The sequence below is a fragment of the Phodopus roborovskii genome, unplaced genomic scaffold (assembly GCF_943737965.1).
Source record: "Phodopus roborovskii unplaced genomic scaffold, PHOROB, whole genome shotgun sequence".
NCBI classification, from domain to species: Eukaryota; Metazoa; Chordata; class Mammalia; order Rodentia; family Cricetidae; genus Phodopus; species Phodopus roborovskii.
In genome coordinates this window covers 1,977,297-1,997,529 of record NW_026126461.1, presented here as the reverse complement: position 1 = coordinate 1,997,529, position 20,233 = coordinate 1,977,297, and the positions used below count along the sequence as shown (strand labels likewise).

The 20,233-nt window shown below is 41.2% G+C and overlaps 1 protein-coding gene across 1 annotated transcript; it reads right to left on the bottom strand.

The window, feature by feature from the left end:
- Nucleotides 1–476: 476 nt before the first annotated feature.
- Nucleotides 477–10,969, bottom strand: LOC127226589 (UDP-glucuronosyltransferase 1A8-like). The gene is made up of 3 exons (XM_051190659.1): nucleotides 10,899–10,969; nucleotides 667–1,542; nucleotides 477–482 (listed from the first exon to the last, which is right to left on the bottom strand). Exons 2-3 carry the CDS (start codon nucleotides 1,522–1,524, stop codon nucleotides 477–479), a joined length of 864 nt encoding a protein of 287 aa, XP_051046616.1. The 5' UTR covers nucleotides 1,525–1,542; nucleotides 10,899–10,969.
- Nucleotides 10,970–20,233: the final 9,264 nt, after the last annotated feature.

The window sequence follows — 20,233 nt, the reverse complement described above, 5'->3', positions numbered from 1 at the left end:
AACAAAATACCCCCCCCCCTCACAAACACACATTTAAAACAACACACTTGTCATTGGAGGGTATGGGAGAAGTTGGAGAGGATAGGGTAGGGGTGGATTTGATCAAAATACATTTTATGCACATATGAGAGTCTCAAATAAAAAATTTTTAAATAATTTTTAAAGGAATATGGTGAATTTACTGATGTGATAATGATCATTTGCTGAAAAGTAAAAAAGGGAGGTGAAGAAACGTTTACCAAGGCTGATGCTGGGTCTTATTTCAAAAAAATAGTTCCGAATGTTTATAACTACACATACTATTTGTGAAGTAACTCCCGAAACTGAGAATGACACAGATCTCCTAGTAGCATTTCTTAAAAGGAGACATAATACAAGAAAGGACAAAGTGAAGCTTCATTTCTTACTGTGCTTCTCAGTCTACTTCAAAAAACAATAATGAATTCAGCCTGGTGGTCATAAGATACCAGTGAACCTCACACCTATCAAGAAGCAAGATTTACAAGTTACACTCCTGCACAATTTTGTGTGAGTGGGCAAATATTTTCTTGAAGCAAAATAAAACTGAAAATAACAAGTGTAAATGACAACCCACAGCTCAGCGAGGAATAACTTTATTGTCCAAAGCCAGGTCTCTCTTCGTGTGTTAAAGGAGAGATAACATACCTTGGAAAGTGGCTTTCCCTTGTGACAGTTGATCCCACCAACAAAGACCATGTTGGGCATAGTAGGTCTGGGGAAATTCAACACAAAATCAGTGTGGAACAACCAAATGGAAACTTGGTTGAAGAGGTCATTCATGGTCACTGGGGCCTGGAGAACTTCAGAGGCAATTTCTGTAGCAGTTTTGAAAAAATACGGACAAAATGCATGTTCCTTCACATAGCTGAGATAGTTCCACACTCTCTCTGTGAAAGTCATGGTGTCTGTGAATTTCAAGAGAATTCTGGGAACATAAGAAGGAGGGCTGGGGCACTGGGCACCCTCTTCAAGATAGTGACAAAATATTCCCCTGCTGGAGACCACGGACGGGAGTGACAAGTACTTGGCAACAGTTAAGCCACACACATCGAAAGGATCCAGAAACACAGCATCAAAAGAACTCTGCTCCAAGTACTCCACTAACTTCTTGTCATTAAACAAATCCCTACAGTGCGAAAACAGTAAATCAAAGAACCCTTTGCCTGAATTCTTGAGCAGAGAAGACATTCCTACTTCCTGAGTTTCCCACTGCTTGTGAGCAAAAAACTTGAAGTGGTGGTTCAAATCTTCCAGAGTGTGAGAAACTGAGTAAATTTTCACTGTCAGATTCAGGGATTTTCCCAGTTGCCAACTCACCTCGGGCACAACCACCACCACCTCATGTCCTTTGTCGATGAGTTTCTCCACAACTACCTGCATGGTGAACCAGTGGCTCCCATCCATGGGTATCACCAGCAGCCTGCCTGCCTGGACAAAGCCAGAGGCCAACAGCAGACACACACACAGAGGAGGAAGGGAGGCTGGAGAATCTGCAGGAGCCATGGGAGAAGTGGAGCCCAGGTGAATCCAGCTGCTGGGGCTCTGGGCTCTTTTAATTTAGGGAGAGTAAGCTTGTGGGAGCTAGAAAAGCCACCCTCCTGAGGAGGATGTATAAGAAAGTTCACTTCCTGACAGTGACTGACTTTTAAGAACAATAACAATCGAGCCATTATTAAGATGCCTGCTTTTTTGTTTTCCAGATAAGAAGGGCTTGTGATCTTTTTCTTGGGCAGAATCAGGCAACATGAGTTTAGAAACAGTTATGAAGAAATATACCTGACCCTAAGGAGCCCAACTGTTTTTTAAGGAGGAAGAAATTCAAAGAATCTTACATTTCTAGAATTGGCCTCAAAGAAAAATCTCCATGCTTTCTTTAGGGCACCCAACTGTGTTCCAAAGGGATTTGCTGCCTCTGTTTCCAAGGCCTAGGGGAAGGATACTTAGCCTCTTGACCCTCACAGACAGTGGTTTGAACAATTCTGCCAGATGAGCAATGTTGCTGTCTTGGTGCACATGCAGTAAGATTCCTGTTCTACCTAGGAACTCCCAGCGTGCCCCGAATTTCTGAAATAAGACAGACAACTATGCTATGGACCACTCCTGGGATTTGATTGGCAATTCTTTTCATATTTCCCCTTCATGTATCCGATGCAGTGGGCAGTCACTTATTCTAAAGAGAGGTGGAGACTTCTGCTGTGGGTTTCCCCAAAGGACTTACGTATTTCATTTTTGTTCTCCATCCCCTTGAGCACTCATTGTAGTCAGGACATATGGTTTCTTTGTGTATTTATCCTACTTACACAATGCTCCCACTATGGTTTGCTCAGAGTAGAATAAAAGTGGTTTTCTTTTATACTTGTCTGCATTATGCAACTTTTCTCTATACTTTCATGGATAACCCAATGGGCTATGCCAGGTAATATATTGAGGCACATTTAGAGAGGACTTTTATAGCCAACCCAAGGCATGATCCTGGTTACTACCACAACATGGTCCCCTTTTAACTTAAATGTCACTGTGAATAGATATTTACTTAGTCACCTATTTTCCTTGGTGAATGAAGAACACTCATATGATCATCTTTGATAATTAGAAATAGCTAGGGTGACATGTCTTTAAAACACTGTCCTAGGGAGGCAGAGGCAGGTAGATCTCTAGGAACCAAGGCTTGTTTGGTGGATATAGTGAGTCGTACAACAGCTGTAGCTACGAAATAGACCCTGTCTCAAAATAAAACAAAGCAAACCTGGTGATATCTGTATAATTTTGGTAATGGCAAGACTGAGGTTCTACTCCTCCCCCCGAAAAATAAACTAACTCTCCAGGACCTCACTTTGAAACCTTAACAATGAAAACAAGTCCAAGAAGCATGAGCAGTTCACAGGACATGAAATTCAAATAAGAAAGAAAGAACAATTGTCTTACTTAGGTCATGCCACTCAAGCCCTGTGCCCAAATCAGGGCAATGCTGATAAAGAGATCCCTTTCCCTGAGTGTGAACCTACTGGCAGAGAAGTGAGCTGGCACTCATAATACAAAGTCCTTAGTGTTATCACAATTCCTAGGAGGACTGGCCCCAGAGATATCACTGGGGATTGGGGAGTCACTGGGAGAAAGGACATGGTCATGCCACGTGGGGTGAGATAGAATGAAGGAAAGGAAGCCAAGGTCTTAGTGACCTGTACACAGATCACTGTGGTACTTTATCCTGTCCAGAGGTAACAGCTAAATCCTAGCCCATCTACAAAGCCAGCCTGGTCACCTTCCTAGGCATAGGAAGACATTCTAGTCAGTGACACGTATTATACTTCGGTGTTTCTAGTCCTTCTCGGGGTATAGTCCGAGTCCCCTACGTAGACAAGGTGATGCTCCCTGACTAATTTAGAAGAGTGTGGAGGGTGGCTGTGATGCTTCTTCTTGGTTGTCAACTTGATCAGATCTTGAACCATCCAAGAACTAAGCTGCTGGCCATACTTGTAAAGGCTTTTCTTCATCTGGTTATTTGGAATGGGAAGACTCCCAGCCCCCCAAATGTGGTGGCACCTTCTAGTGGTGGTTCCGGGTTAGAGAAGACCCTAGAGAAAAGTCTTGCTTTTTGCCTCATTGCCTTCATGACTCTCCGAACAGTTTATCTATCCTGTTGCTGCCACTGCCACTACTTTTCTTCCCTGCAATCAGAACTCTGCTACAACCATCCTTCCAACATGGACTAAAGACCAGTGGCTCACCAGGGACCCTCTAGGACTTCAGTACCACCTTCAAACTAGTTAGGTGTACAGCCTCATGTACTGAGCAGTAAACTAAGTTCTCAGGCTCTCCAGGATGAAGACAGCCATTACTAGACTACCTGGAGCATATTGTGTAAGCCAATGTATTAACCCCCCCATATATTTGTCCATTCAGTTCCTTCCCTACAGAGAGCCATGACAAATACACTAATGCTACTCCACTCCAGAAGTATTATACAGCATCTGTTCCATTCAGCTAAAACCCTTGATTAATGATCCAGGCCAGACAGGAAGTCTGCCAATCCTATGAACCTCAGAGACCCCAAGGGCGTATTTGTGCTTGATCAGGGAAGTCAATCAGAAGCTCCTTTCAGTCAAAAGGACCTACCAATTGGCCCTGCTCAGGCAGAGAGACTCATACCTGGGCACATTTCATGGAAGCATAGTAGAAACACCACAGGAGCTCAAAGACACTCAACTCAGCCAAAAGTCTATAACACATTCCCCTACTTGATAGAGAGGGAAGGTTCTTTTTTTTAACCACATATTTATAAAAAGTTAGCCTCTGGCCCTACATTTATTGAGTAGCAACTCTACTGAACTCTTGAGTTGAGCCTTCAGGCCTGCCCAAGATCATAAACAATGGAATTGACTGGCCAGGGACTAGCTCCCTGAGTAGATTAAACAGAAGTTGTCACAAAGCCTAGGCAAGAATTCCACATGGTAGCACACCGCAGCCAGCATCTCATCCAACAGCAAAGCCTGCCAGCAGCCCCACCCAGCATCAACATGGAAGCAGCAAGCATCTTAGTCAACTAAAAAGCTCACAAGAAGCCCTTCTTGCTCAGGAAGTACACTGGCCCTTCCAGAGTTACAGGCTAGAGTAACAGGCAAAGGTCTGTTGCTACCAAAAGACATGTGTCAAGAGGAGTTCAAACTAGAAGGCTTTGTTTGTAAACACAAGGACACGGATATTATAAAGAATCAAAGGCCTGTGGCATACCTAAAAGAAATTAATAAAGCTGTAATAGGGGCACAGGAAAAATAGAGTTCCATGAAATGACTGAGAAAGAACAATAGTCATTAAAAATGTTCAACAAACTATGAGAATATAGGAAGCAAAACTTAATGACAGACTAGACAGTGGTGGTACACGGCTTTAATCCCAGCACTCAGGGAGGTAGAGGTGGGTGAATCTCTGTGACTTCAAGGGCAGCCTGGTCTACAGAGTGAGTTCCAGGACAGCCAGCGCTGTTACAAAGAGAATCCCTGTCTCAATAAATGAAAATAAAAACAAATTTAATGACAGTAGACAAAAACTGGAAGGTGAACAACAAACCACTTCAAGTGTGATGAAGAATGCAACAGCCAGACTGACAGAGGGCTTCACCAGCAGGTTTGACAAGCCAAAGGCCCAGCAAACTGAAGGACAGAATGGCTGAAGTCATCTAGGTACAGAGCAAGAGGGGTGAGGGAACTCTACAGAAACGACAGGACTCTCCCAAGAGGCCAGCCTGCCATATGACAGGAGCTGAAGAAAGAGAGGAAAAAGGAAACACGGGAATTGCCAGTAAATATTCACCTTAATTAAATACTCCAAGACACACTCTGAGCTACCAAAACCTGAGAACAAGAAGAGGCAGTGTGGTGGTTTGAACAAGAATAGTGTCCACACGCTCATATATTTGATTGCTTAGTCACCAGGGAGTGGCATTATTTGAGAAAGAGTGTGGGTGTGGCCTGGTTAAAGGAAGTGTGTCACTGGGGGTGGTCTTTGAGGTTTTCAAAAGCCCATGCTAGGCCCTATCTCTCTCTCTCTCTCTCTCTATCTATCTATCTATCTATCTATCTATTTATCTATCTATCTTTCTTTCTTTCTATCTTTCTTTCCATCTATCTATCTATCTATTTATCTATCTTTCTTTCTTTCCTTCTATCTACCTACCTACCTATTTATCTATCTATCTGTCTATCTGCCTGTGAATCAGGATGCATCTCTCAACTATTTCCCCAGCACCATGTCTGCCATGCCTGCTACCATGCTCCCCACCATGATGTAATGAAGTAAACTTCTGAAAAATATAAGCATTCCCCCCCCCTCCAGTTAAATGTTTCCTTTTATAAGAGTTGTCTTGGTCATGGTACCTCTTCACAATAGAACAGAGACCAAAACAGGTTAAAAAAAAAAAAATCACACACAAAAAAGAGTAAGAACACTACTCACTGTTGGCAGAGTTTGCAGGGCATTCCCCACAGCCCAGAAGAAAATGGAATGGTATATTAAAGGCATTGGGGTGGGGGTGTATTAGCCAAGGATAATTTATCAAGTGAATTATTTCTTGAGAACAAGAGAGAGCCAAGGTGTGGTGGCACATGCCTGTAACTCCAGTGCTCAGCTTTAGCTCAGCCTAGGCTACACAAAGATCTGGCCTGAAAAACAATGAATGACAAAGAATAAAACATAAACAAATGCTTAGGGAATTCACTGCTAGACCTGATGAATAGGTGCCAGTGTCCTTTTATGTGAGAATACCACCAACTGATAATACCAAATCATAAATCCTAACGGTAAAAGCAAAATGTCTGCGTTCACAACACACTATGCTTGTCAACATGCAGTGTGCAGTAGATTTACTCCCCCTATCAGGGATAAACTATGAAGCCATGAATAACATGTACCTACAAAATACTCAAACTCAGATCTAAAACATAAAATGTGATGAGGGTAAAACTGGTCGGAGTTGAGAGTATTAAATGTTCTGTGGAAGTCTTGTTATCAAAACAAACAAACAAGTTAAAACCAATGAGTAAAGACAGGGATAATGCAAGACACAAGGTCAACCACTAAATATCAGTAGTGTCCCTAGCACTAACTACAAACTACATGAAAAAATAATCCAGAGAAAATTCCATTTATAGTATTATCCCTCAAGGAAGATACTTAGGGATAAACTTAATCAAAGAGACGAAAGGTCTACACATTGAAAAATTTAACAACACTGAAAAAGTCTTGCAGATACTAAAACAGAAATAGAAAAGATAGCCTGTGCTCCCTATTAGATGAATTGATGTTGTTATAGTATCTGTAAGTTCCCACCCATGAAGATGTCAGTAATCTATTATTAAGCAAAGTACAAGGTAAGGAGCAGCATGTGAAACAATAACTATTACTATTTTAGTAAAGTAACTATAAGATGATGTATCATACATATACATCTATTACAAAGTAATTTCAAAAATGTTTTCAAAAGCTGAGACTTCTCTCCTGAAGCACTTTTGTAAGCGAGGAACCTAGGGATGGAATAAAAGAGTGATCTGAAGGGACTGATGTGAAACCAGTTTTTTTTACTCAACCTGAAATTATAAATAACTAATTCAATTGTTTGTACAAACACACCAGTAAGAGAAGATTTATAACGTTTCTTGAATAAATTGGCAAGAAATAATTCATTGAACCACAAAATATGCATGTTGAAAAACTAAATGACATTTTAAGAAGGAATCGTCCCCCCCACTAATATGCAAAATCCGGCCACCCTTCCTGAGCTAAGGGACAGATAACATAGTTGAGAAAGGGACCATCTCTGGTGACAGTTGATCACACCACTGAAGACCATGTTAAATATCACAGGCCTGGGATGGCGGAAAGTAAAGTCTGTACCCAGCAGCCAAATGGAAACTTCACTGTAGAGATCACTGTCACAGGGAGTTGGATAATTTCAGAGGTGATTTCCATGAGAAATGACTGTTCATCCAAAAAATGAAACAATTCCCTACTCTTTCTTTGAAAGTCATGGTATCTAGGAGGCAGGAGAGAAGTCTGGGAACATGGCGGTGTGAATTACAGGCTGGTGATCCTTTGCTCTATGTCTAACATCCATATATAAGTGAGCATATACCATGTTCCTCTTTTTGTGACTGGGTTACTTCACTCAGGATGGTTTCTTCAAGTTCCATACATTTGCCTGCGAATTTCAAGATTCCATTGTTTTTTTTCAGCTGAGTAGTACTCCACTGTGTAAATGTACCACATCTTCTTTTTCCATTCTTCAGTTGAGGGGCATCTATCTTGGCTGCATCCAGGTTCTTGCTATTACAAATAATGCTGCTATGAACATAGTTAAACAGATGTCTTTGTTGTAAAGATGTGGATCATTTGCGTATATGCCTAAGAGTGGAAATGCCAGGTCCTGTGGTAAACTGATTTCCATTTTCCTGAGGAACCGTCATACTGATCTCCAAAATGGCTGTACAAGTTTGCACTCCTACCAGCAGTGGAGGAGTGTTCCCCTCTCTCCATATCCTCTCCAGCATAAGTTGTCATTGGTGTTTCTAATTTTAGCCACTCTGGCAGGAGTAAAATGGTGTCTCAGTGTTGTTTTGATTTGCATTTCTCTGATGGCTAAGGATGATGAGCACTTTCTTAAGAGTCTTTCAGACATTTTGGATTACTCTATTGAGAATTCTCTCTTCAGTTCTGTATCCCAATTTTAATAGGGTTATTTGGTGTTTTGGTGACTAGTTGCTTGAGTTCTTTGTATATTTTGGAGATCAGCCCTCTTTCAGATGTGGGGTTGGTGAAGATCTTTTCCCAGTCTGTCATCAATCTCATTATCAGGGAAGGGCATTCAAGATGATTTTGTTGAATATGTTTTCTGCACCTTTGAGCTAGGCTTCTTTGCCTTCTTCTATGCCTATTATTCTTAGGTTTGGCCTTTTCACTGTGTCCCACATTTCTGGGATGTTTTGTGCTAAGGATTTGTTGGATTTAAGATTTTCTTTGGTCGATTAACCTATTTCCTCTAGTTTATCTTCAGTGCCTGTGATTCTTTCTTCTGGAGCAGGGGAAGGGAACAAGAGCAGGAATACAGCGTGGGAAGAAAGAGAGCAAGCTGATTGAGGGAGCCAATGAGGGGAGAGAGCTAGAATTGAAGAATATTTGAGTGGCAATCAGGAAAGCTACTGCAGTGCAGTGGAAGCTTCTGTATCCTATGAGGCTATCCTAAGGAGGTCTCCAAATAACAAGGGACAGGGAACCCTTACTGGCTATATCTTGTAACCAAACTAAGCTTCCTTTGGGGGAATGGTTTTCATCCAATTCTGTTGAGGGTCAAAGGGGCCCCATAGAAATTCCCAAACAACCCAGACCCTTGTCAAGAAAAAAGGCTAATCTCCACAATCTGACAAAATCCCATGGCTGAAGACAACACCCACACATCTCTTGAACATAGAGCAGTCAAATGGAGCCTAAAATGAACATTCACCACCGTGTTCTGATATCTATGACACGGAAATATTCTTTGCAGGCTACCAAAAGAGATAAACCCAATCACAGAACTTTTGACATATAATCTGTATTACCTACAAAATATGCTAGGGCAATGGAGACATAAACTTTGGAAGCGTAAGGAACCGAAGTCTGTTTTGAATTGAAGACCACTCCATGAGATACAACCCATGCCTGACACTGCGTAGGCGACCAATATGCAGAGTCTGTAAGGTCAGATAACTAGGGTAGAACCAAATACTCCCGTTCTTAAGAAAAATAAGTAACAATTGACTGAGTCATGCAAATATTCTGCTATACTCATGGATCAGTGCCTTAGTCAGCCAGCATCAGAGCTGCTTTCTCTAGCATCAGATGGGAACCAACACAGAGAACCACAGCAAGACATTACATAGAGAGACCATGGAACTTTATGGCTTTATGTGTTTTTTTAAACATCACCAAAATATTAACATGTAGCTTCAAAATTTATTTGTCTTTCTTTAAATTTTTGAGTCACCATACTAAGTACTCGGTGGAATTAGTGCATGTTCAGACATGGTGTACTTTACTCCTGTTTCTTCCACTCTTTCTCTAGCCAGCCTTACCCTCCGTAAGTTCTTCCTACTGCTAAATATCCCTCCTACCTGTTTTCATGTGGCATGTCTATCATTCCTGACTTCGTTTCTCCTCTGGAAAGTGCTTTGTTTCCTCCCCTTTTTGATTTCATGACCCTCACACACACAAATAGGAATGCAACATATATATTTAAAATTAGATTATAGTTTGCTATGTATATGCAATTAAGCCACAGGTGTATACAGCAATATCAATAGGGCGTCTATGTAAAACTTTTGCCTAGCCAGTGAATTGGCACAAAGCAATTCTTTGACTCAGGAAGAAATTCCACATGCAGTGATTCAAACAATAAATTACAGATCAGTAAAGAATTACCTCCTTATTACCTGAACCCAGGCCTCTCTTCATGTGCTAAAGAAGAGACAACGTACCTTGGAGAGTGGCTTTCTTTGTTGGCAGTTGATCCCGCCAATGAATACCATGTTTGGCATCACCGGTTTGGGGAAATCTAATACAAAGTCTGTGCGCAACAACCAAATGGACACTTGGTAGAAAAGGTCATCCACAGTCACTGGGGTCTGGAGAACTTCAGAGGCAATTTCTACAAGAGTTTCTAACAAGCAGTGGCAAAATAGACGTTCTTCCATGTAGTAAACCAGATTTGACACTCTCTCTTTGAAAGTCATGGTGTCTGTGAATTTTGAGAAAAGTCTAGGCACATAAGACAGTGGGCTGGGGCACTGGGTGCCCTCTTCCAAATAGTGGCAAAGGAAATATCTTGAAAAAAGCACTGAAGGGAGTGAAAAATACTTGGCAACAGTTAAGCCACACATTTCAAAAGGATCCAGAAACACAGCATCAAAAGAACTCTGCTTCAAGTACTCCACTAACTTCTTGTCATTAAATAAATCCCTGCAGTGTGATAATATTATGTCAAAGAAATGCTTGCCTCGGCCTCTGATTACAGAAAGTGTTCTATCTTCTGGAGTTACCCATTGAGCATCAGAAATATCCTTGAATGTAACATCCAGATCCTCCAGAGTGTGAGAAGTTGAGTATGTCTTCACTGTCAGATTCAAGGATTTTCCCAGTTGCCAACTCACCTTCGGTACAACCACCACCACCTCATGTCCTCTGTGGATGAGTTTCTCCACAACCATCTGCATGGTGAACCAGTGGCTCCCATCCATGGGGACCACCAGCAATCTGCCTGCCTGGACAAAGCCAGAGGCCAGCAGCAGACACACACAGAAAGGAAGAGAAGCTGGAAAATCTTCAAGAGCCATGGGAGAAGTGGAGCCCAGGGGAATCCAGCTGTTGAGACTCCAGGCTCTTCTAATAGAGCTTCTTATAGGAACAAGACCTTGTTCTATGGACAAGTATATTTGTATGTTTACAAGTGAAGTTAAATTTGGCATTAATGATTTACTCAAGAGAGCAATAATTAATTAACTACATTGGCTGAAAAAACTACTTCTGTGCATTGCAAATTAAGGAAAAAAAACATGTTTATGATCTTTGGTCAGGGGATTTTATGTCCTGTATTGCAAGCTCACTTTTGACAGATTTCTGAAACAATGTTCTTGGATTTTGAAATTCAGAAAAAATAAGAGGCTGCCTATTAGAATCCTCTATATCTATCATAAGTTCATTTAGTCGTTGTAAGAAGGGAAGCTAAGAAGGATGGACTATGAGAGTCACCAAGAATAGGTAGATAGAGAACACTAGAGGTACAGAAAAACTGGCCCCTAAAAGGCACATTGTGGTACATAGCATCGGCCAGGATCACATCAACTGTATATTGCTGTGATCCCATGGGTCTGATAGTGAAGCCGTCTTGCCTGACAGGCACTAAGCCTTGACACTGCCCTGGCGTAGGACTCCAGTAAACCAATAACACAGCCTCTGTGCCTTTCAAAATGAAAACATTTGCTGTTAAATGAATTTCTATTGTTTCTAGCACCATGTCTAAGACAGGATGACTTTCTTTCAGAGTCTGGCTTTTAGACAGACATCTGGACAGAAGACAGAAGACAAAGAGCTGAGCCCCTGAAAGCTTGTTGCCTCCAATAAGGGTGGTCAGACTAGGTTACCTCAGACACAATGGCCAGGGGCTCTGCTTACCTAGGAACAAATGGATCAGATATAGGATTCAAGCTTTCACCACAGTTCCAGGAGGTGCTGATGTTGAAATGCTGAGTCAGGACATAATGACAGCATATGCAGGGACTTTGTAAAATAAAAGGCTCTAATCACACACTGCTTCTGAAAACAGTAGTCACTTGGACCATTTGACGAGGGTATAAACTGTAATGCTCAGAGTCTGCTCAGTACATGCAGTACAGTCAGTGTTTCATCCCACCTGCAGACACCAGACACAGTGACCTCCATGCAGAGACTCTCAGAGCAAGCTTGTGAGGATTTCACCTGCTATTGTAAGAGTTTCATGGTATTCCATTTTCTATATTCTTAATTATCGTTTGGAAGCTAATGTCTATTGTGGTACGAAGGTATAATTTCTACTTTTCTCCTGTGAAGCTAATGTCTATTGTGGTACGAAGGTATAATTTCTACTTTTCTCCTGTGTAGAAACATGCCTGGCATTTCTGCATGGTTTGTAGACCTGAACATAGCCCAAATAACAAGCATAAGAACATTCACTGCAAGTGTGTCTCTTCCTCACTGCATTCACAATTTGCACAGCACAGCACCAGATAGGTTCTCTGTTCTAGGCCTATCATGTCAATAAAAGACAGAGAAACCAGGAAGTTCCCTAGCCTCACAAAGTTCTTTCCAAAAAGCTCACTTCAGGAAGTAGAGTAGGAATTACTTGTCTATTCCACATTTTGTAGGACAGAAACAACAAAGCAATGACCGAAGAGATGCCTATGTGTCTCAGCATGGCTGCCGCATATGACAACTCCAAAGGCCATCCCTGACATTGAGTTGATTGCCTTTGCTACCAGGAAACGAGTTTCAAAGATGACTTAAGTTCTTGGACTGTATCTTCAGGCCCAACTTCTGAGTGCACACCACTAAGCTTGCCAAAGAGGAAAACTTCAAGCACAACAAATTCCAGGAAAATGTTGGGCTAGTAATGCTTGCTAGGAAGCTCAAAGGTGGCTTCATTCACCCAAGAAAGATGACTCAGCAACCTGCTCTGGGGACCTCAGATGAGCAGTCTGCTCCCTTTTATAAGACAAACAGGAACTGAACTCTGAACAAAGTTAAAAAGACAACATGAGGGCTGCAGAGAAGGTTCAGTGTTTAGAAGCACATGCTCCTCTTCCAGAGAATCTGGGTTCAATTTCCAGGAGCTCCATGGCAGCTCACACCTGACTGTAACTCCATTCCCAGGGCTTCTGACACCCTCACACAGACATACGTGCAGGAAAACAACCATGAGCATAAAATAAAAATAAATTTATGACAGAAATAAGTATCTCCTAAGCCATGTACTGAGAAACTGCCACCTCTTTTGATCACATAGTAGAAGCTAAGCAACAGCTCCCTGAAAGGAGTTGGCCAATAACTCAGTCCAGGTACAGGCCCTCCCTCCTTCCCAATTTTCAGAACTGGAAGAGTAAGGGAATTATTCCTGTTTGATTGGGGAAGTCAAACAATGGTTCCCCTCAACTTGAAAGGCTGTATGACAGCTCTGTGCTGATACTTTTAGAGAAGGAGCCAAGCTTGACTTACTTGGACAATCAGACAAACACTCGGTTTAGGCAGAAGCTCATCAGCTCTGCCGCTGAAGAGAGGAGATGAACTGTGCATGGGTAGTGTCTGGTTTTGTTCAGGTCTGGTGCTTTGGAAGTCAGGCTCTGACAGGATGCTCTAACCTCAGAGACAAGTCTGTAACTTTGCTCAGTTCCACATACAATTTGGGTGTTTGTCTGGCCAGAGAAGATAACTTGTGACTCGCTCTAGCTCCTTGAGGTTGTCACTATTTGGTCCTCCCATAATTACAGACCAGTAAACATGTGAGTAACTCTGCCAAAAATGTCACTTGAGAAAACCAGATGTATTAGAAGTACTATAGTGGGCCTGAACAGTAAAGGTACACATACACACACACAATAAAATCAAACAACTGTGTTGGTGCATTTAATTCCCTTGCATTACAGTGTTCACATTGGGCAGCATCCACATCTCAACAATATATTAGTGTTGTTCACGTGTGGAGCCTGCCAAGATGTCTGCCAACTTCAAAAAGCTCACAAAGGGAAGGTCAACCTAACATTTTCCCTATGTGGTTATTTTCTCCACCCAACCTCAGGCCTCATGACAATAATTCTCCCAAATGAAAAGGAAGAAGGGGAAGGGGGAGGAGGAGCAGCAGCAGAAGCAGAAAAAGACAACATCACACACAAAGGGTGGCCTCAATGACTTAGAGCAGATTTGTCAGCCTTCTGTCCTGAAAACTATAAAATGTGTATAAAAGAAATTGAAGAAAAGCATAAATTCATGCTATTCTCTCCTCAGTGTAACATAAATCAGTATTGTTAAAATGTCTATAATTCCCTGTGCTGGCTGCCTTTTGTCAACTTGATATAAATTAGAGTCACCTGAAAAGAGGGAACATCAATTGAAGGATTGCCTCTATGAGATTGATCCGTAGTCTATGGGGCATTCTCTTGATTAAACCATTGATGTAGGAGGGCTTAGCAGTATCACCCCTGGTCAGCAGGGTCTATGTTTGATTGAGAAATAAAGCTGAGCAAGCCATGAAAAGCAAGTCTAAGAGGCCTCCATAGCCTCTGCTTCTGGTCCTGCCTCCAGAGTTTCTACACAGCTTGAGTTCCTGCCCTGGCTGCCTTTCATGAGAGACTGCAATCTGAAAGTGGAATAAACCCTTTGATCCACAGTTGCTCTGGGTCACAATGCTTATCACATCAATAGAAAGCTAACTAGGACATCCCTACAAAGATGTACAGGTTTAATGTACTCCCTAGTATTGTACTAAGGGACATTCTTTACACACACACGCAAAAAAGAAAAATCCTAAAGTTCATAAAGATCCACAAAGGACTCTAGTTAATCAAGGCAAAAAGAGAACAAAGATAGGGTGACATATACCTGTTTTCAAACTACACCACAAAGATGCTGCATTTAAATAGCATAGCCCTTGCAAAAATATACTTACAATCACTAGGACCAATGGGAAGTGGAGTGTTTGCCCTTGGTCATTAATATGATTCGCAGATCCTAAGCACTCAACTGGATATGAAGAGAAGTCAACCTTGAAATATTTAAGCACATTTGTATGCCCTGCTTGTTCATGGACCCCACAGACATGGGAGTTCTTTGAATGCCAGTGGACCCAAGGTTGGCTTTAACTTATGGTTGATGATGAATGGAATCCCATTGTGCAGGGGTAGAGCTTTCTGTGGGGCCAAGCAGGTCTGAGATACAAATGAGAGCTAAGAGAGCAGAGTAATCTCTCACAGCCCACAGTTACTCAGGGCCTCTGATACACAGCAGAAAAGAAAATAACCTCACTGCACTAAACACAAAGATTGGCTGGTCTATGGCGGCACATACCTTTAACCCCAGCACTCCAGAAGCAGACACTGGTATATCTCTGTGAGTTTGAGGACAGCTGGGTGGTGGTGGCACATGCTTTTAATCCTAGCAGTCGGGAGGTAGAGGCAGTCAGATCTCTGTGAGTTCTAGGATAACCTGATCTACAGAGGTATAAGGTCATCCTGGTCTACAAAAGTGAGTTCCAGGACAGGAGCTACACAGAAAACCCTTGTCTGGAAAAACCAAGTGGAAAACCTGGTAAACATGCATCCAGTCTCTGTGGGACCAGACCCCAGATCCCTCCCCAATTCATCTCAGCCAAAAATAACACTATTGGTAGAAACAGTTCTTCTAACAGGTTGGGCTCTTTATCAAGAGCCTCAGCATGCCCATATATGTATGTTTTTTTTTTTTTTTTTTTTTTGTGGGGCTGAGTATGGTGTATGTGAATTAGGGTAGTATGTAACACTGAGGGTGGAGACGGTGTGTGTTTGTGTGTGTGTATGTGAGAGAGAGAGAGAGAGAGAGTAAGTAGGCAGTGAATGGGAGTGGTACATGCCCCAGTGTATGACCCAGAAATCGCACATCTTGCCTAGTGAGATAATGAAACATTATTTAGAAACATGTAAATGAATAGAAAATATTTAAGAATACTGAGCACAATCTTCTTCCCAAAACAAAAAAAAGAAAGCAAGTAAATATCACAATTGATAACTTAAAATATAAGGACAATCAATAAAAATATTGTAAAGTCATCAACAAAGAAGGTGGCAAATCTGTTAAACTTCAGCTTATGACCATGCCTATAACTTAGTGACAACTGAAATGCAAAAAAAAAAAAAAAAAAAAAAAACAATATCTTTATGATTTACAGGCTGTCCACACTTTCAACACCTATTCAATATAGTACTTGTTAGCTAGAGCAAGAAGGCAACTGAAGGAAATGAAGAGGATATAAATTAGAAATGAAGAAGTCTATCTTTATTTGCACATGATATGCACATTAGTGACCCTAAAAATTCCACCAGGGAAAACTTACAGCTGATAAACATATTCAGCCAAGTACATGGATACACATTTAATTCAGAAAATCAATAGCCCCCTAAATACAAATGACAGACAAGAAAAAAAATCAGAGGAAAAAAGGAAGGAAATCAGAGAAACAACTACTTTCACAGTAGCGTCAAACTATTCAAATTTTCGCCAAGTAAGTGAAAGACTGGTATGATACATTTAAAAAAAAAAAATCAAGTGTTTGATGAAAAAAACTGAAGGAGATACCAGAAGATGGAAAAACCTCCCATGCTCATGGATCTACAGAATTAACATAGTAAAATGGCCATTCACCCAGAAGCAATCTACAGATTCAATGCAATCCCACTCAAAATTACAACAAAACTCTTCACAGACCTTGAAAGGGAAATTCACAACTTCATATGGTAATACACACACACACACACACACACACACACACACACACACAAAAACAAACAAACAAAAAACTCCAGAACAGCTAAAATGATCCTGAACAATAATAGAACTACAGGAGATCTCACCATTCCTCAACTAAAGTTATACTACAAACCTATAACAATAAAAATGGCATGGTATTCATATAAAAAGAGAAATGTTGATTAATGAAATCAAACTGAAGTCCTGAACATAAAACCAGAATTGGATAAAAGAGCCAGAAATACACACCTGAAAACACATACCATCTTCAACAAATGGTGCAGGTCAAACTGAATGGCTGCATATAGAAGAATGCAAATAGATTCATGCCTATAACCCTGCACGAAACACAACTCCAAATGAATAAAAGTCTTCAGCCTAAAACCAGATACACTGAGCCTGAATGAAGAGAAAGTGGAGAATAGCTTTCATCACATTGGCTCAGAAACGGACTTCCTGAACTTCCAGAATACTGATAGTACAGACACTAAGATCAACAATTATTAATGGGAAACTGAAAAGCTGCTGTAAGACAAAGGATATCAGCATTCAGACAAAGTGGCAACCTACTGAATGGAAAAGAGTTTTAACAACTCCCAATCTGACAGAGGATTAATATGCAAAAGACATGGAAAATTCAAGAAACTAGATATCAAAAAATAATCTAAGTAAAAAGTGGGGCACATATATAAACATAATTATCAATAGAAGAATCTCAGATGACTGAGAAAAAGTTAAAGAAATGTTTGGCATCCTTAGACATCTGGCAAATGCACATCAAATCTATTTTGAGATTCCATCTTACACCTGTCAGGATGGCTAAGACCAATAACACAAGTGACAGCTTGCTAGAGAGGATCCAGAGTAAGGGGAACACTTATCCACTGCTAATGAGAGTACAATCTTCCATAGCTACTATGGAAATCAGCATGGTTGCTCATCAGAAAGATGGCCATAGATCTACCTCAAGATGAGCTCTACCACTCTTGGGCATATGTCCAATGGATCCCTCATCCTAACACAAGGACACTTTGCTCAACCATGTTCTTTGCTGTTCTATTGACCAGATATTAGACAAAAAATTCTAGATGTCCCCAAACAGAAGACTGGATAAAGAAAATATGGTACATTTATTTTCATAATGGAGCAGCACTTGGCTCTTTCAAAATATGACATGATGACATTTGTAGGCAAATGTATGTAATTCAGAAAATCATCCTATGTAAAGTAACCCTGATCAGAAGATAAATATGATATGTATGACAAATTTGGATATTGGCCATTATATAAATGATAACTAAGCTGCAATTCACACACCCAGCGAGCTTGGGCATAGAGGAAGGCAATGGGGAGGGGCACATGGATGTCCCGGGGTGGGAAAAACAATACACATTTTATGTGTGGGCTGGAGCAGGCGAAGGGAACAAGAGCAGGAATACAGCATGGGAAGAAAGAGAGCAAGCTGATTGAGGGAGCCAATGAGGGGAGAGAGCTAGAATTGAAGAATATTTGAGTGGCAATCAGGAAAGCTACTGCAGTGCAGTGGAAGCTTCTGTATCCTATGAGGCTATCCTAAGGAGGTCTCCAAATAACAAGGGACAGGGAACCCTTACTGCCTATATCTTGTAACCAAACTAAGCTTCCTTTGGGGAATGGTTTTCATCCAATTCAGTTGAGGGTCAAAGGGGCCCCATAGAAATTCCCAAACAACCCCGGCCCTTGTCAAGACAATAGGTTGCTCTCCACAGACTGACAACATGACTCTGAAGACAACACCCACACAACTCTGGAACATGGAGCAGTGAAACTGGTTCCTACATTGAACCTTCACCGCCAGGTTCTAGTGTCTATGACATGGAAGCATACTTTGTGGATCGTCAAAAGAGAACAGGAAACACCAGCCCAATCACAGGACCTTTGACATATAATCTATCTTGCCTACAAAATATGCTAGGACAATGGGGATACAAACCTTGTGGGAGTAACCAACTGATGTCATATTTGAATTGAGGCCCACCCCATGAGTTGGAACACATCCCTGATGCTGCTTAGGTGACCAAGAACCACAGTTTAGAATTTCAGGTAGCTAGGGTAGAACCAAAAACTCCTTTTCTTAAAGAAAAAAAAAACAAAACAATTTACTGGCTCATAATATTCTGTTACACTCATGGATCAGTGTCTTAGTCAGTCAGCATCAGAAATGCTTTTCTCATGCATCGGATGGGAACAAACACAGAGACCCACAGCAAGACATTACACAGAGAGACCTTGAAACACTCAGTTTTATATGAGATGTCTCCATCAAATCCCTCCCCTCAGAGCTCAGGAAACCCCATGGAAAAGAGGCAGAAGGAGTTGGGGAGAAAGAAATGATGGAGGAGACCCTCAGAACAAGGCCGTTGAAAACAACTCAGTAAAACGCACATGAACTGATGAGGCTGCAGCAGCATGCACGAGCGGTGTGCGCCAGTCCTCTGAGTATGTACCACAGCTTTAGTGTAGCACTTATGGGGACTCCTGGATGTGTTAACCAGTGGCTCTCTGATCCCTGTGCCTCCTCTTGGGGCTTATTGTTCTGTGGGTTACTTTGTCCATTTGATAGGATGGTTTTTGTTTTATCTTGTTACATTTTGTTTTCTTAAAAAAAAAAAAAAACAAAAAACAAATCCACCTTCCTTGCATTCTACATAGTCTAGCAATACTTTGTGAAATTTGGAAAATTTCACATACACTCCTGTAGAGTGCAGCCAACAAATAATTAGAGCTGCTTCATGGCTTTGTTTATTTATTTATTTATTTATTTGTTTTGGTTTTTTTGAGACAGGATTTCTCTATGTAGATTTGTAGACTAGGCTGGCCTTGAACCTTGAACTCACAGATATCCACCTGCCTCTGCCTCCCGAGTGCTGGGATTAAAGGTGTTCTTCACCCCTGCCCAGGTCTTGGTGTGTGTGTGTGTGTTTAAACATCTCCAAAAAAAAGTAAAATGTAGCTTGAATGTTTTTGTTTTGTTTTGTCTCTTTAAATTACTTTTATGTTAGTGTACAGAGTATTCAGTGGCATTATGACAGTTTCAGACATTGTGCCTTTTCCGTTTATTCCACTCTGTCTAGCCAGCCTTTCCCTCCATATGTTCTTCCTACCCATGAACATCCCTCCTATCTGTTTTCTTGTGACATGTCCGTCATTACTGACCTTGTTTCTCCTCAGGAAGGTTTTTTTTTTTTTTGCATGGCTCCCTTTCTAATTTTATGATATTGCCCCCCCACATGTTTAAATTTACATTGTAGCTTTGAATGTGTATCAATATTGCCACAGGCATACACAGCCATGTCAATAAGGTGCCAGTATAGAAAATTGTGTCCTAATTAGTAAATTGGCACAAAGTAATTCTTAACCCAGGAAGAAATTCCATATACAGTGATATAAACAATAAATCACCCCTCAGCAAAGAATTTCTTTTTTATTGTCCAAAGCCAGGGCTCTCTTCTGGGACCGAAGGTGAAATAACATACCTTGGAAATTGGCTTTCTCTGTTGGCAGTTGATCCCGCCAATTAAGATGATGTTTGGCATCTCAGGTTTGGGGAAGTCCAAGACAAAGTCAGTGCGTAACAACCAAACAGACGCTTGACGGACGAGGTCATCCATAGTCACTGGGG

Excerpts from the sequence above, each read along its gene's own strand:
- LOC127226589 (XM_051190659.1), bottom strand. The coding sequence starts at position 1,524 with ATGGCTCCTGCAGATTCTCCAGCCTCCCTTCCTCCTCTGTGTGTGTGT.